Source organism: Mauremys mutica, chromosome 10 (assembly GCF_020497125.1).
Source record: "Mauremys mutica isolate MM-2020 ecotype Southern chromosome 10, ASM2049712v1, whole genome shotgun sequence".
Lineage (NCBI taxonomy): Eukaryota > Metazoa > Chordata > Testudines > Geoemydidae > Mauremys > Mauremys mutica.
The window spans coordinates 86,805,201-86,823,133 of NC_059081.1; the positions used below are offsets into that span (position 1 = coordinate 86,805,201).

The window sequence follows — 17,933 nt, forward strand, 5'->3', positions numbered from 1 at the left end:
TTATTTCCTAAGACCCCTTAGTTTTGGTCCCCAAAAGAAGTAGGAGGCGGGGGAAGGACGAGAAAAATTCCAGATGGGTCACAATAAGGGAAAGTATGATCTAGCAGACTGGACATTCTCATGTAACAGGGTACATCCTGTTTATTATCTGGAGTCCAGGGCATCATATTTCCTGCAGTGTTAGACCATCGACAGCTAGCACTGTAAACATGTTAGCTCATCCATTGTTGGGCAGAGCTACATGATAGTCTGACAAACGTATTGGTCAGAACTACAGTTGACTGGAAAACCAGCAACATATTGCCCCATGACCCGTGCAAACAAGGCCTGTGCCACAGCACGCCGGTGTGAACATCACTGTACCTGACACTGAAACAGAACGTTACACCTTCAAACGTCTTCTTGGAATGCAACAAGCTAGCCCAGAACAAGGTGACTGCTTAGCACCATCCCATGATGTAGTTAGCCCAGAACAAGGTGAGCATGCAGCACCATCCTACAATGGAGTTAGCCCAGAAGGAGGTGACCATACAGACCCACCCCACAAAGGAGTGCTGTCCCAGGGGCTCTAGAGTGTTTCACACGAGCCATTAAGGGTCAAAGCATAGCCTCCGGTGCAATCTCCCCCATCAAAGCCTCGTGAGTCTTTCCCTACTTACTGGGTCTCCAGCAACTCCTTTCTCACCGGGAAGACCTGGCTTTCCTCTTTCACCCTGAAACACAAAATATTTATCAATGTAGGACACAATCTCTATTTATATGTAGCTTTATCAAGTGATCCAATTTCATCCCCAGCATAACTCCCTGGAGTGACTCTCCTCCAAGAACAAGTGGCCCCAGGCATGCTCATTGTCATTAGCTTAATGTTTCTGATCAGCTGGATATGTGTCTAGTCTTATTGTCTAGGACCAAATGACTTCATTTGCTTTGGGTCTGTGACAAGGTGCTCATCAACAAGGCGCTTCCGGATTCATAAACAGCAGCACCTCTGGCAGGCCAGCTCACTACATCTCTAGAGCTAATGAGAGAGAGCAGTGCGCTCCACTGAGCAAATTGGAAATTGTAGCCAATGGGCTCGAAGGATTTTGCTGTTCTCCCCATGGCTAGTTCCTTATTTCCCAATCTCATCTGTCATCTCCCACCCCAGCCTAGAAGGGGATTGGGGAAAAGCAAACATGGCGCTGACTTTCCCACAGGCATTGGAACGGGATCCTGGCAATGACTGGTCAGTAAGTCTGACTTCTGCTCGATCCTTAATCTATATTTTCTTGACTCAGGCAGCCTCTCTCTGGAAGGCCACAGGCAGAGAACAAACCACATGGAGACAGATGGTGATTATGCCATGAGTATCCCTGTCCCATGGCCTCCCCAAGTCCCTCCAGTGGGATCTCTGCTCCGGTGGGATCTCTGCTCCCCATCTCAGCCTCACTCCCATGGCAGGGCAGTTGCTGGGTGTGTTCATTTACTAACCTCATATCCTGCATCCCCAGGTGGTCCCAGAGGCCCTCTAGAAGGCTGCAAAAAACATGTAATGATTAGAGCAGGGACATGTGCACAGACATGCAGAAAGATGTACTCAATGCGAGCTAACGGAGGGTTGGTAGCACCCCACTCACCTGGCACTCAAAGGAGCAGCACTGTCCAGAGAGAAGAAGAAAGCACAATGTTAGAGACATGGAGGGGCTGGGCTACCACAGTTAACCTGGGCAGAAATTGAAACTGAATTATCGCCGTCCCACCACAAACTGGCATAAACCCAGGAAGGGGCGAGCTGGATCAGACTGTAGGTGTCCAGACAGGCAGCACCCGATGGCGACTTACGCTGTTATGAGGTCAAGAAGAGACCTGGCGTATCACAGTCTGCAGGCGAGCCACTCTCCCTGTACAGGGAGGCCGGGTTATTCTGATGTGATATTAAGAAACCCGAAAGTCTCTCCCCCAACTATGCTCAGCTGCACTCGCTGGACCCTATGGGGCATAGCAACGTACATCTGGGTGCGTGGCCAGGCTCCACCCCACTGGGTACTTGCTAGCAGCTAGCTAAGAGAGGGCACCCTGTGCTTTTTGCAAGCAGGAGTAAGAGGAGCTACAGGTGCACCCTCTCCCCCAGAGCTGAACTGTGCATAGGCAGGAGATTTCAAGGCATGTCACTCAGCCGCGAAAGCTCTGCATACCCCCGGGGGGGCTGGAAGCAGAAAAGGCTCAGGGGTGGCTCTCCAGGCCTGGTATAGTTTGTTCCTTACTGCCTGGAAGGGAGGAGTGACACTGCATCTCTTTACTGCCTCTGGGCTACAGATGGAGGCAGCCCAGTGGCCCTGGCTCTGGGCTCACTGCTGTGTAGGACGAAGTGAGAACAAGCGCTGCCTTTCGGCGTGGCTCACAGGAGGGTCAGCTTGGCTCAGACAGCGAGGGAGAGGGGGCTAGGAAGGGAACACGTTCAGATGGAGAGGGCAGTGGGCCCCTGCTGTACAAGTGAAAAGCCCGGAGAACGCAAGACTCACCACTTGTTCCACATTCTTTTTCTGAAATAGCAAACACAGTACAAACATTTGATGAGCTCCTTCAGACCAGCGTGGCCAAATGCCCCGCGGCAGTGGGCTGGGATAGACAGGAGAGACGTGGGGCCAGGAGCAATGGCGGGCAAGAGCAAGGGAATACTCACAATCATATCTATGATGGTATCTATTGTACTCTCAGTATCTACCGGAGACTGTATAAGGCTGGTTGCTGTGAAGTTGCGACGATAGCTGTTGTCTGTGGCAATAACACTCAGCCTTGGTTCCTGGGGTAAAACAACAACAAAGCAGCAAGGTTGGACTCAAAGGAGATCAGGAGCTCTGATACCTCTGAAGTACCCTTCCATCCATGATTAACTCAACTAACACGACTTGATGGCATCCCTGCATGTGCTAGCCTTGTAAGCTACATTCTAGAAGTGGCCTGCCCATGCAAAGAAATCAGTGTCTCAGGAACTGTATCATCTGTCCTGGGAATAGGACAGTATTATCCAGGCTTGAGATAATACTTGGGGAAGGGGCTGAGAAATTAGAGAGGCAGTGCCATGTTCTTGGCATTCAGGAAGCCAGCTGAACTTTTCCCTGGGCCATGAACCTCCTCCTATTTTTAGGAGGACCCATCAGACAAACATGCTTTAAATCTTTTGGGGTATATCTACACTGCAGCCAGGAATGAGCCTCCCACTGTGGGGAGACAGATTCGCACTAGCTTGCCTCAAGCATAGCATGCTAAAAGTCGCTGGGGTTGGGCACTGTGTCTGCATCTCTCTTGCCCAGCTGGCATACACTGCCATCTTGCATAGCATGGTTTCAGAAAGTACCATACCTCAATTTCATCTCAGTGTCTGGGCCTGCTGGGATCTGATGCTTTTGCTCAGCTGAATGTAGAAATAGGATCAATCATAACATTCAACTATGGAGTTGAATCCAAGTTTCCCCAGAGTTAAGATGTGGGTGTCAGATCCAGGAATTTGTTTGGGGACCATCTGTGTTAATTACAGGCATCGGACCAGATTCTCAGCTGGTGTCAACTGGCATAGCTCCGCTGGTACTTTATTTCTAATTGTCATTTTTTCCCCCAGCTTCAAACTTTATACTCACTGGCTGCCCATCCTGGAATTACTGTAGGTCATGGGACCCTCTGCATCAAAGAGAGGATTAATTGAATCCACTCAGTAATATCCTGTTTCTAGTTTCATTCCTTTCCACTCCAATTATGAAATACCCAGGCTATAACAAGGGCCACATTTGAGCAATTCATACCAGATGGTCAGGAGAAATGGCAATGGAGAACACTTTGATCCCCAGATGCTTTGCTTCGTTGGCAGCATCTTCCAGTCCTCCACATGGCTCTTTGTACCCTTCCAAGGGGTGTCCGTCTGTCACCACAATCAGGTATTTGTTCTCCTTCTGATGGGAGCCGCTGTAACAATTCAAAATGGTTAGCTGGAAATGGGTAGCTTTGCTGAGTGCCCCCGCGTCTATTCGGACACTACCTACGCTCGCCGTGTTTCGCAGCATTACGGCAATGTCTGTTTGGGGGACATTGCTGCACTCGCGACAGAAGGATTAATGGTCTGCAGGTATACAGCACTGGAAGAGGCAGGCCTCTCAGCCTGATTACACTGATGGTGACACTCAGAGGGAGCGGTTCAGGGTTTTCCTGCAGTTCTCTTTTCTTGAGAAATTTTTTGCCTCATTTTTAGGACAATAATAATTTATCAGCATTTAACATGGATGTCTTTAAATTAGATCATAGATTGGTCTCCTGTGAAGTCCTGAATTCCAAGTGATGAACTTCCAGTAACACAGGGATCACCCCCCACCCCTCCCCAACACCCTCCAGTACTGTACAAATAGTAAGTGTGAGGTGGGGGTTGGGCTAAGAGTTTGTCGTAATTTGTAAGGTTGTTTTATGGCTTTAACCTGAACCTTACTTATCCTGCGACATGATTGTAATAAAAAGGATATTTGGAATGAAATTAGGTTTCCTTGGGCGATGGTTTAATATTACATGTAAGGATATTTCTATACAGAGAACTCGAATTATTAAACCAACAACATACTGAGCCAGATCTTTCCCTTTTCGTGTCACTTGGCAGCAGGAAGCAGAAGCAGCAAGATAAACATTATTAATGATTATTTACGAAGAGTGTATATACGCTGCATTTCAAAAAGAAACACAATGCTCATAATTTAATCCCCAGACTATCTAACTACACAGTACGGTATCACTAAACTCAGATCCACAGATAACATCTGTGTAGACAGCAGCTTGACTTCCAAAAGGAAACACTTCCAGTGAATGGACACAGAGCAGAAAGGTGAGTGGAGTACTTGCAATCCCAGGCCAAGTTGATCAGCTAACTTTTGAAGCAATCTGGAAGGGAGGGTGGGCTGGAGAGAGCACATGGCAATTCCGCATCGCTGCAGAGAACATAACGCCTTTTACTGGGGAGTGCAGTAACCCACATTTGCAGTTTCAAGTCAAGTTTCAAAAGTATCAGGATGGCTTCTGTCAGCCTGGTGGAGAAAGGCAACGCCCCAGCTGAAGCTAAGCACTTGGGCATTAAGCCGTGTGCACTCACACATGGAGTAACGGTGTCCGTTAGGTTCTGTGACATAATGCCGAGCTTTTCTCGTCACAACACAAGCGGTGTTGCTTCTGGTTATCATCTATGGGAATGAAGATCTCAGGCCTGAGTGACAAGACGGGTTAAACGGCATGCTAAGAAGCATACAGAACTAGGAAGGACACACACAAGCTCTGACTTCACCTATTACAAACAGCACATCCTAATCTAAACCTGATTCACTGGTAACCAGGGGGATTCACTAGCTTCCTGGTCCACTTTGGCTTCCCCTTAAACAATTCCCATGAGACGCACTGACTCTGCTACTGGAAGCCTGAGACCTGGTTGCTGGGTGTTGCTGGAAAATGGCTCCTCTGCTTCCCACCTAGCTCTTAGGAAACTATGCTTTTGCTGGGGTGCCCCAGCCAGGATATCTGACTCAGCCCTTCCCTCCACGTGTCCTCACTGTTAGTAGAGCTGTTGTACCCACAGCCAGCTCCAGCATAGTACCTTCCCCGGCTATCTAATGACCCCACATTTTATTTGACTGTTTCTGAACATCAAACTGATGTGCAGTGTCCCCCAGTGCCTCAGTGGGATAAGGCTTGGAGGGGCTCTCTAAACACAACAGTTTTTATCCGGTTGCCATACCCAATGGACAGGGGGAGGGATAGCTCAGTGGTTTGAGCATTGGCCTACTCAACCCAGCATTGTGAGTTCAATCCTTGAGGGGGCCACCTAGGGATCTGGGGCAAAAATCAGTATTTGGTCCTGCTAGTGAAGGCAGGAGGCTGGACTCGACAAGCTTTCAGGGTTCCTTCCAGTTCTTTGCAATAGATATATCTCCATATATACATTTTTTTTTACAGAAAGAACACTGTGGACTTCACTTCTGCACAGCACATTGCTTTTGCCAGTTGCCAGAGCCTCCCCAAACACCTCCTCAACTTTCTATTTGTGACAGAGCATTGCCTGGTGTATCCATTAAGGATCAGCAGTGAGATGCCTGTATTACGCCTGGGTTCAGCACAGAGCTACTTCCCACAATTAGCTCTGCCAGTATTGTTAACAATCCCACGCGAGGGCCACCTTTGAGTTGCTCTCCATTCAGATTCAAGTCAAGTCCACTGTGGAAAGGCTGCCAATTACAGGAAAGTGGGTGGCGGCGAATCGCTTCATCCGAGAGCCAAGGACAACATTCTCTCTGCCGTCTCTCTCTTTGGTTCGGCTCAGAGAGCTGGCTTCCTCAACAGCAATGTCGCTACAAAATATACTTTTGTCATCTCTGGGTTTACACTGCCAGACTTGCAGTGTCCTAGGTCTTTACCTGGGCAATCAGTGATATCTTCCCCCATTCAGACTCAGCCCACCTGCTGCTACTATGGGAAGGTCCCATTTCTAATTCTCTTCTGAGGGTGAGGAAGCTCTAGGTCTCAAAAACTGACTCTTGTTCAACCTCACCTGTCCTGATTGTCCCCTGGGCAAAGTGGGGCAGCTGGTCTGGGTAGCTGGAGCAATTCTGTCACTCTCATTCTGAGATGCAGTTTTCTGAACGGCTGGCCTGCTCCCATTATATAAAGCTACGTACAATTGAAGATCATGTCACTAAGAGGTGCTCTTAAGACTGGTGCAGATTCAGTCTCCTTAGAGAATGAGACCCAAGTGTCACAATTTTGATCACGACCCATGTAAGACAGTTAAAGGGGTTGGTGCTTCCATGAGCCACATGAGGGAAGGATCCTCTCCCATTAGCTCAAGAATCCAGTATGTGAATGGAGAAAACTAGCAGATATTCATCTCAGTTTACTTCCACAACAGAGCAACTATGCTGCAAACTTTAGCACTGAGCTGTGCTGCTTTCCCAGCAACATGAAACACATCAACACAGACCTGGGACTAGTGCTGGGGGAAATATTTTTGGCCAAAAATGCAGATTCAGTGACATCAAAAGGTTGAGCGAATTTGTGTAGATTTCACCTAATTATTTTGGTTGAACTCACCCTCCCTCCCGAAATTAATTAAAAAAAAACCCAAAACATTTTGATTTTTCAATTTAAAATAACTTTTTTCCAAAACAATCAAAAATCTTCTACAATGGTGTATGTAGAAATGACACATTTTGTTTCACCCCAACATTTTTTTTCAACTTTTCAATTCACTTCATGTTTTTTAAAAATTTCATTTTAGGTTCAGCTGGAAGCAAATTCTTTTTGGGGGATTGCTCACAAGCTGAAAAATCCGTTATTTGCCCAGCTCTCCTTGTGGTACCTATTGAAATCTGGATTTTTTTAATCACTGAGTTGCTCTGTAATTGTTCTATGCCCCCTGACCCTGCCCTTCTCTGTCCCACCAGTGTCTCCTGGGACTACAAAAAAGCTCAAAAAGTGGGAGAAAGGAACTGGGGAAATTTAGTTCAACTTTTCAATTCACTTCAAATTTAGGGTTTTTTTCAATAAAAATAATTAAATAGAAAAATGGAGAAGTTTTAAAATGTCTAAAAATAGACATTTGCAAGGTAAATGTAAATTCAGTTGGCTTAGATTAATTTTGTAGACTCAGGCTGTGCACTCTGTCGGACTATAGAACTGCATATTCTTATTAGAACAGACCTCCCTCCCCTCCTACTGCTTCTTACCTCTCTTGGGTCTTTGCTTGATCTAGGCCCCAAACCTACAAGTGAGTCCGTACAAATCGAACTTTGCACCTTGTGCAGATCCCTTTCTATGCCGTGGATTGCAATCTGTCTAGGGAAGACCCTGTGTCTTTCTGTAGGGTACCTAGTGCAATGGATCCCAGCTGAGGCCCCAGGAGCTACTGTAATATAACAAGAGGAGGCATGTCCCATACAGAGATGGAATCCCCTGTGTGAAATGCTGAGAGCTCCCTAGAGAGACAAGGTGGGGGAGGCAATACCTGTTACTGGACCACCTCCTCTTTGTGAGAGAGACAAGCTTTCGAGCTGACACAGAGTTCTCCTGAGGGTCTGGGAGAGGTACTCAGAGTGTCACAGCTACATACAAAGTGGAACAGATTGTTTAGCATCAGTAGTGAACACATATTTCAGGCTCCATTCAGGGTGAAGTGGCCCATTCGCTCTCTAGTCAGTATTCAGAGAGGTGAGCCTTGTGTGATGAGCTTTGCCACACCTTTATGGCTACATCTGGGCAGTCACACTATTGGGTCCAAAAAAAGAATTAGATAAGTTGATGGAGGATAGACTATTAGCCAAGACGGTCAGGGACACAACTGCATGTTCAGGGTGTCCCTAAAGCTCCAATTGCCAGAAGCTAGAAACGGGCGACAGGGGATGGATCACTTGATGATTCCCTGTTCTGTTCATTCCCTCTGCAGCACCTGGCAGTGGCCACTATCAGAAGACAGGATACTGGGCTAGCTGGACCATTGGTCTGACCCAGCATGGCCGTTCTTATGAACATTTGCAAAAAGAGGCTCTAGTCAATATTAGAGGTACAATTTTTCCACATAATTAACTGCAGGCACAATTAATTGCACCTGTAATTACACCCATTTAGAACTACAGCCACCTGATTGTGGCCACTGTGGACGCAGTTACTAAATTATGCTCAAAGCAGTGGAGTCAGGCTGAGGTGCAGCTAAATGTAATGGGGAGCAGACCCTTAGTGGGTGTCCATTGTCAGAGTGCTGATGAGATTTCGACCGGCTGAGGATCACCAGTGGTTTTGGAGATAAACACAAACAAAAAGCCCAGAGAAGCGAAGGGGGAAGCGCTCTGGTGGAGGTGGTGAAATCAGACCATAGCACCTCTCCAGAACATTTCAAAGTGCCAGCATGGCACAGAGCTGCCAAGCTCTGCTGTGCCAACCGGCAGCAGAAAATGACTGTCCCAGAACGAGGAGAAGGTTCCTCCCAGCCCACCTCCTTCCATCTCCTCTGTGCTCCTTGGACCCCGTGTGGGAGGCGTTGTTCTCACTCACCGGATGAGCAGCTCCTCAATCCCTCTCTTGATGGCGCAGTCCGTATAGGTGCCTTTCCCGATGTAGTTCACATTAGACACTCTCCTCTTTAAGTCATCTCGTCCAGCCGGCATTCGTTCGAGCCCTTTGATCAGCTCGACCTCATCGCTGTAATGCAGAGCTCCGGCATTCCACACCAAGTTCCGGTCACACCGGTAATACCTGGAGAGACAAACAGGGACACCCACCTTCAGTATCTGCTTCCCCCACCCCTGCAGTACTCTCCCCTCACTGCCGCCAGGGCCCCCTCCCAGTCCCCACACATCTCTGGCTTTGTCTCTCTTGCAGCGGAGTGGCCCTGTACAGACCTTCTGCTCTCTCAGCTCTACCTAAATATTGCCCTGACTTCAGCATCCTAGTGACTTACAAACAACATTCTTGGTAACGGTGCAGCCTCTGCCTCAGTCAGTGTCCTGCCTCTCTAAGTCTTTCCTTCAGGTCTGTGTCTTGTGCGATGTGGGGAGATGAAAGATTAAAAGACAGGAAAACATGCTTTATGGTGACCTCACCTGCTTAGCGTAAAGAGAAGACTAAGGGTGACTTTATCACAGTCCATAAGTATCAACATGGCGAATAGAAGTTTGAGAAGAGAAGTCTCTTCAATCTAGCAGACTAAGGCTTGGGCTACACTGGTGGGGGGAGGGGATCGATCTAAGTTACACAACTTCAGCTACATGAATAACGTAGGTGAAGTCGACGTACTTAGACCTACTCCCCACGGTGTCTTCACTATGATGAGTCCACTGCTGCCGCTCCCCCGTTGACTCTGCCTGTGCCTCTCGCGGTGCTGGAGTACAGGAATTGACGGGAGAGCGCTCGGGGGTCGATTTATTTCGTCTAGACTAGACATGATAAATCATACCCGCTGGATAGATCGCTACCCACCGATCCGGCGGGTAGTGTAGACATAGCCAAAGGTACAACAAGGTCCAATGGCTACAAGTTGAAGGTGGAGGCTTTCATGGTGTAAATTTTTAACAGTGAGGATAATTAACCATTGCAGCAATTTACCCAGAGATGTGCTGCACTCACCATCACTGGAGATTTTAAAATCAGGGTTGGAGATTTGCTGTTGTTCAAACAGAAACTAATTTAGGGAGGTCCTATGTCTAGATGGTCACAATGGTACCATTTGACTTCATAATCTGTGAATAAACCTGTGCGTAGAATCAGTTCCTTATGCACGTTTTTAAGGCTGAATGTGTCTCATATATCAACTCTAAATGAAAAGAAAATTCTCTGGGCAAATGGGCGTAAATGCGTGGGTGTGACGTTACGGGTGCATGTAACTGTGTGAATAGAGGGGTGTGGATGTGTGGCTGTGAAGATACATAGGTATGTGGATAGACGGGTGTGAAGATAGGGTGCATGTAAATGTGTATGAATAGAGGGTAGAGTAGATGCATGGGTATGAAGATAGGGGGTTGTGTGTGAATATGTGGGGAGGGGGGAATGCTGCGATCGTAAAGCGTCTGGCACTTGTTATGGCAACAAGGAGTGTGTCTCAGTAGAAGGGGTTGCACAGACGGGAAGCTGACATGGCCTGTCACGTTTGAACGCTCTCCCGTTTCCCCATCCTGTTCCATTTTTCCTCTTTGTAACTCTAGCACCCTCTCTCCACCCGCTCCCCCGAAAAACCCAATCTGGGCATTGATTATTGCTAACCCCTCTTTCAGGGGCCATCTTTCCTTGCCCCCCACGAGGCCACTCTCCCCCTCTCTGCCAAGGAGTGTCAGCGCCTGGCCCACCATGCCATTTGGTGCATTGGCTGGCAGTGCGCACCACTGGCTGGCTGTATGCACGGCAGGATGCAGGAGTCCTCATCCTCCGGCACCCTGGAAGCCAAGTTGGCTCTTGAAGTAACCCCCAGTTCTCCAGCATCCTGGCAGCAGTTCCTGGCAGAGTCCCATCACAATTGTCATGTCAAGCAATGCACGCGGGGCTAAGCGGTTTTCCATATGCAGTGAGAGCTCTCCTGACATGGAGTGGCCAGGGAGAGCCCATGTCAGAGCACAAGGGATGGGGGTTCTGGCCCATTGACACAGACGCCATTGTTACTGAGATCGGCTGAGGAACTAGCAAAAGGCCGGGTCACTGGAAATCAGAGTGTCGTTGTTTATATGCAGAAAGGGCTAGGGTCTCGCCATGCAGTTCTGCTGCCAGTGTGTGCTGCATTGGGCCAGCTGCCATGGCAAAAACAGTCCACTGGTGAAAGGCTGGGGAAGGGAGTCTAGGAGGAGAAGAGAGAGGAACATCAACCCCCATCGCCACAGGGACAAACTTCTCAACCACCTCCCCTGCTACTTCTAAATGCCAGATCCTCCTAATCCTAAGCCAAGCTCCATTATCTTCCGGACAGCCCCCCCTGCCCTCATGCATCAGCCAGCCAGCTTCCCACCTGCTCCTGGACCCTTCTCTGCCCCTCTGCCCCACCACAAAGCCCATCCTAGTGCACCCACAGCACCCATATGCGCCACCCTGCGTCTGTCTCTGAGCACCTCTGCTCAGTCTCTCAGCCAGGCAGACATCCTCCCCTACAGGCTGGGGAGCTGGGTGGGCGAAAGGAGAGAAGAATTGGAGGGTGCAGTCTGGAGGGGGAGGAGAAGTGGGGAGGAGCAGCAGGGGAGAGATTGGAAGTGGGAGGAGTACGACAGGAGAAGACACATCACCCCTGCCATGACGCTCTGAGGGGATGCGTGGAAGGAGACGAGCAGCAGCACAGGCAGCATAGGGCAGTCCAGGCCCAGGGCAGAGACAGGAGACGAAGGAGCTGTGAACAGCAGTGGTCTGTTGGAGCCGGAGTGGGCGTTCCAGTTGGAGTGGAGGGCGGCGGGAGGGGATTGCTGTGAGGTTTGAGAGGGAGGGACAGGGGTGGGGGGGCAGATGTGGTGACCCAGGAGAGGGAGGTCATGGAGAGCTAAAGGAGAGGAGGGTAGGGGGAGGAGCAGACACTAGGATATGGCAGAGGGGTGTGGCCAGAGCCCTGGACGGCTGGTCATCATTAATGAACAGATGTGCAGCGAATCAGGTGACCCAGCGAGCAGTAAGTGGAGCCAAGCGGTTACAGGGATTGCAAGGACTCAGTGAAGGAAGCAGATAAGAAAGGAGGTGAGGTGGTTAGCAAAGAGACAATACCCTATTCCCATGCAGTGTGCGATCAGTAGAGGTGCAGTGTGCGATCAGGTGTGGGGAGAAATGAGTCCAAATAGCTACCATAGAATCATAGAATCTCAGGGTTGGAAGAGATCTCAGGAGGTCATCTAGTCCAGCCCCCTGCTCAAAGCAGGACCAATTCCCAACTAAATCATCCCAGCCAGGGCTTTGTCAAGTCAGGCGTTAAAAACCTCTAAGGATGGAGATTCCACCACCTCCCTAGGTAACCCATTCCAGTGCTTCACCACCCTCCTAGTGAAATAGTGTTTCCTAATATCCAACCTAGACCTCCCCCACTGCAACTTGAGACCATTGCTCCTTGTTCTGTCACTGCCACCACTGAGAACAGCCGAGCTCCATCCTCTTTGGAACCCCCTTCAGGTAGTTGAAGGCTGCTATCAAATCCCCCCTCACTCTTCTCTTCTGCAGACTAAACAATCCCAGTTCCCTCAGCCTCTGCTTGTAAGTCATGTTCTCCAGCCCCCTAATCATTTTTGTTGCCCTCCACTGGACTCTCTCCGACCAGGGCATTGTCGTGCACAGCACTGGCTGAACATCTTCATGCTCCCTGGGAACGGCCTGTGGGAGAGGAAATCGGACTGCCATACACCCAGGACCAGAGCCTCAAGGGTTAATCTAGTGGGGACCTTCAGCCCTATGTTTTAGTGGGGACCCTTAGCTTGGGGGCTCCCTTTCCAGGACCCAGAGGAGAGATCTCCCATCTCAAGAATAGGAGAAGCCTTTGATCAGGCAGAGTCATTACACCAGAAAGAGCTGGACAAGGAGGCTGCAGGGACAGCCCTGTATCCAAGCCCAGCCATTTGCAAAGCCTGTAACCAAACTGCCTCTCCTGCCCTCTTCCCTCCACACTGCACCAGCCTCCTGCCACCCAGGGGAATGCGAGGAATGCAGAGCACGTGGGCTGGTGTGGGAGCACAGCTACAGACACCAGCCTGCTCATGGCTTTAGGTACGGAGATTGCCAAGGAGACGGGGATGGAAACTGGGGCTCTCAGACCTTCAGAGGACGATGGCTGGGAAAACACAGGGGAACCCGCTCTCCCCAGTGCTGGGGACCTCTGCGGATGAGGTGGGAAGGAGCGAACAATGTGGCAGCCCTAAGGCCCCCATTTGGGGAGCCAGCTTTGAGACAAGGGCTCCCTTGAATATTTTCCAGCAGTCATTAACATATGTAACATTCCCTGTCCCCAAAACCTCCTCCCTGCCCCCCACAATCCATCCAGTCCATATTCTTCCCCGCTCCAGTCCGTCAGTCCCTCCACCGTGCCCCACCCAGGTTCCTCAGCCCCAGCACTTCATCGAGGCTCGCTGGGCCTCGGTCCCAGTCGACCCCTCCTGGAGCCACTGCTAAGTGCTGTGTCCGGACATGCTGGCCCCGTTCTCCCCAGGGAGTGCCCGTGTTATTCGTGAGCACTGTCCGCCCACGCCAGGTACCACGTGTGTTTAACGGGATGGGAGCTAACACGTTTCTAACAATTCCCGGCACAGACCTGTCCCCAGCAGGGCAGCCTGGGCCTGTGGGCTTCTGAGCAAGGGGGCAGCAGGTCCTTTCCCACGTAGGGCTATTGGGATGGGGGCGGGAGTGGATCCCCTTTGGTTCTGGGGTGGCAGGGTTTCCCCTGTCTGCAGCAGGTCTCCTCGAGTTGGCGTGGTGGGTTGGGTGAGGAAGGCAGGTCCTCGCTGGCCGGAGTAAGAGGCCAAGTGGGAGGCCAGGCCCCCACCCAGTTCCAGCACCTCAAACCTTAGTCTTGGGCTTGGCAGACACGCCCCAGTGGGAAGAGACCTGACTTGCAGCATCTGGGCCCTCCGTCCTGTGCTCCTCCCCCTTGAGAAGTGCTGGAGAGGCTGCCAGGGTGCGGCAGGGCGGTGCCGCTGTGCCATGCCCTCCAGGCACTGGTGGTGGATGGGAGTTATGCTTGCAGCAGCGGCCACGGCTGAGGCAAGCAGATCTGCAGCCTGGGAGCTCCCCGCTTGCTGCAGTGTCCCTCGCCATGAGAGCAAGGGGCTGTGCTGGTTTGTGGAATACGAGGAAAAGCTTTGCAAGGAAACGTGCTAGCAAAAGCCTCTGTTTAATAGAGATTCTCCTCCATGGGCCCCACAGGCAGCTCTGTTACCAAGCTGCTCCTGCCAGCCCCATCCAGCAACATGCTGTCGGGGGAGCGGGACCGTGCCTGCCCAGCCCAGGCTCACCCCCAGCCCACTCCGGCGTTCCCTGCAGCGGAGCCGGGCTGCACACCTTGCTGGGAGTGTGCACGGTGCTGTGCCGAAGCCCTGCACCTCCTGGGGAGGCAGCACTGCCCCCGTCCTGCGGAGAGGGCCCAGCACGCACACACGCTCCCCTCGCAGGGTGTGCGATCACAGGGCGCTGCAGGGTGCAAGCGGCTGCGCGTGAAACCAAAGGCGGAGAATAGGCCAGGGCCCTGCTTTGATTTGAAGAACAGGCCTCAATTACTTCAACCACTCAGATTAAGCCCTGTTGTTTTGTTTTTTTTTAAATGATCCTAGATGATCATTCTGCCCGTGAAACACGACAGCAGAGCCTCAGGACCGTCCCCACCACAGGCCTCCACCCCCGGGAAAACGTAAAGCAAATCACACAGGCAGCAAACCCCGGCTACACTAAGCATTGTTGAAGGAATATTGCCACCTGCAGATAGGGATGGAGAAGTGCAGAAAACTCCCATTACAGACAGGAGAACACTCAATTTAGCAACTCCAGTCAATGGTCCCAGAATGAAATCATTAAACTCTTCGTTGCTACAGACATTTTCTTTTCATTTGTTATGTAGCCATAAACATAACATTTCTCTTATGCACACCATGATCACCAGCTGACAGCCTGAATGCAAAACAAATACAAATTCCCAAGCAGCGTCCCAATCTTACTGGTGTCTTACTGGTCTTCTATTCTGGTGAACACCCGTGGAAAAGTAAAATAAAATAAGCAGTGCAGAAAAAACGAAAAGCTTCCAATACATTTACCTGTCTGTTAGCTTGTCAATGAACCGGTTGGTAAATGATTTCACCTGTGCAACTAAGTCTCCAAATGGCTTTACCCTTAAAGCAACACTTTCTGATGTATCCAGAACGAAAAACAGATCAACGGGGCAATCTGTTCAAAAACAGAGACAGCAGGTTTTAAACACTGTGTTACTGCATCTTCCAGTTATGCTACAAGATATTTCATGGTGGATTGGGTCTTCCATGCATCATGGTGAAGCATGTGTATTCAAGAGATACAGCCAATGCATTTTCTACAGTACATGTGCAGTCTATATCTCTATTACACTGTTAAATTTTTACACTAAGTTAAAGTTTACACCTTGCAAATAATAATTCAGTGTGTCAGAATTATAAATATATACACACACTCACACTTTCATGGAATTTGTGCTAGGTTGGATTGAAAATATACATATATTCAATAAAAAAAACCTTGGTATTTATCTTTACATGTATTGTGATTTTAAAAATGAGAGATTGTTTTCCCAGGCTTCTAAGCTCTATATCTATTTAGAGATGAATTAATTCATTACAATGAAATATCAGACAGATACTATTTAAAATAATGTCCAGATGTAGTGGTACATTTTATCTTGTATACATTTTCCATTTAAAGACTAGTAATTTTAAAAAGTCCCTATGACAAAGGAATTTTCTTTGCAACAGGAACACGAGATTATTGCAAATAAAGGAAAAAAACAGGAAATTATTTTTACAGATTTTGATAAAATTCTCATCAAATATTTGTGAAGCATTCCAGAATATTATCCTCTATGTTATTTGTGTTCAGTCTCCTTCTTTGCTAAATACCAACCAAAAATGATAGCATATGAGATGGGACAGAGCTGAAGATAACTGGGAAAAAATTGCTTCAGGATAAACTGTGTAGGTGGGTAAAGGGAGCAGGCAGATATTCAATACACGTGTAAGGAATCAAGAGACATTTGAAATATATCTTTTTTAAAATGTTCGGGCAAACCTCAAGTTACAACAGTATAAACAACTCAAGACATCTGTTCAGCAGTACAAGGCATACAGATCTGAAGGCAGATCTCGCCTTTAACATTCTAGGAAACTATCCGCACAGGAAAGGAAAAGAAAATACACCACAAAGTGACATTCTTACCTTGAAAGGTTTCAACTCTGTTGACTATTTCTGTCTGTTGAGCCAGTGCCCCGCTCCATAGGAAACAGACTTGAAGCAAGAAAGTGACCAAAAAGTTTGCTAACTTCATCTTGCTAGTTTACCATTTATTACTTATGGAAAGGACGGGAGGGAGAAACTGAAGGAGACAGAGGCCAGGAGCGGCAGCAAGGAATTTTTATCTTAGTTGGGGAATTTTTTCTAATTTTCTACTCTGTCCCTGAGTTTCTGTGGAAGGAGGCACGGGAGAGGGAGTTAAGATGAGGAGGAAATGTCAGTAGCAGGAGCTGCCCAACTCCAGAGGGGGAGGGATCTCAGAATGTCAATTTCGGTTGATCCTTAGCATAACCAGTGAGTTGCTGAAACACATCGCCTTGCGGTCATGTCTTCTTTTCAACTATTGTTGTGCCTGCAGAAAAATCCTGATCGGCATCAAAACATAATTTAGTTCTATTTAAAAATATTTTGCCACCCCCCTCCCCCAATATATCTTGTATTTATGTTGGCTAATGGTTTATGGCATAGCCACATTGCTGCCATTCTAAAAGGAAGAACGGGAATGTTGCAGACCCAAGGATATATTCCATACCATTAAAAAACTCTCAGTATCATTCTTGTGCTAATATCTATAACCCCATTTGGGCCAGTCCTAACATCATTACTCAAAGCTCCACTGAAGTCTGGGGGAGTTTTGTCAGTGTAAGGACTGTACGACTGGGTCTTCAGCAGTAACGTAGCTAGTGGGGTGCAGGGGAAGCAGCTGCTTCCCCTCAGCACATTATCAAAAAAGCTGCACCTTAGGCGGGGTTACCATGGCACCAGGGGCAGGGCCCATGCTCCGCTCTGAAGCTTGGCCTGCCCAGCTTCCCCCAGCTGCTGCATACCCCACCCCCGCCGACCAGCTGTGTCTCCCAGCAGGAGGGAGACAGCTGATCCTGCAGCAGGGAGGGGAGGGGAAGAACTGAGCTCCAGCAAGCTGGGCTCCTGCAGGCAGGCTCTGCCGGCTTCCCCTAGTGTGCTGCATAAACCCTGCCCCCTCCCGGCCTCGCCGATTAGCTGTCTCCCAGCAGGAGGGAGCCAGACAGCTAATCAGTGAGGGGAGGGGGGAAGAACTGAGCTCCAGCAAGCTGGGCTCCTGGGGAGGAGGAGAGGCTGGGGCCTTGGGGAAGAAGGGGGTTGGTCAGGGAATGCCTCTATAGGGGGCAGGGTCAGGGACACCCACCAGTCAACTGTTTATGGGGCCCGTGGGGGCCCACGAGCCATCAGCTGTTCAGCGGGGGTGGGGGCAGTAAGGTAGCTAGCTAGGGGAGCGCGAGTGCTTGCAGGTTAGCTGGGTTTTGGCCACTAGCCAATCAGCGAGGGGAACTGCTCCTGGAGCAAAGGGCTGAGCAGCTGAGAGACCCCACCTCCTTCTCCTACCTGCTTCTTGTGGCACTGGGGCAGGTGCTTTCTCTGGCTCTGCAGCAGCAGCTTCTAACCTCTCGCCCAGCTAAAGGCAGCCAGTAGCAGCAGCCGGTAAGTGTATTTCA

General features: G+C 49.5%; 1 protein-coding gene across 2 annotated transcripts in view; it reads right to left on the reverse strand.

The window, feature by feature from the left end:
• The window catches only part of COL6A1 (collagen type VI alpha 1 chain), a 69,759-nt gene extending 53,092 nt beyond the window's left edge, over positions 1 to 16,667 (reverse strand). For both annotated transcript variants that reach the window (XM_045031810.1, XM_045031809.1), the window contains exons 1-9: positions 16,387 to 16,667; positions 15,240 to 15,369; positions 9,046 to 9,246; positions 3,780 to 3,939; positions 2,663 to 2,782; positions 2,502 to 2,522; positions 1,617 to 1,637; positions 1,471 to 1,515; positions 660 to 713 (exon numbers count right to left, since the gene is read on the reverse strand). In XM_045031810.1, the coding sequence (XP_044887745.1) occupies positions 660 to 713; positions 1,471 to 1,515; positions 1,617 to 1,637; positions 2,502 to 2,522; positions 2,663 to 2,782; positions 3,780 to 3,939; positions 9,046 to 9,246; positions 15,240 to 15,369; positions 16,387 to 16,495 (861 nt within the window). In that variant the 5' untranslated portion in view covers positions 16,496 to 16,667. The remainder of the gene's footprint in view (positions 1 to 659; positions 714 to 1,470; positions 1,516 to 1,616; positions 1,638 to 2,501; positions 2,523 to 2,662; positions 2,783 to 3,779; positions 3,940 to 9,045; positions 9,247 to 15,239; positions 15,370 to 16,386) is intronic.
• Between the last annotated feature and the right edge of the window lie 1,266 nt (positions 16,668 to 17,933).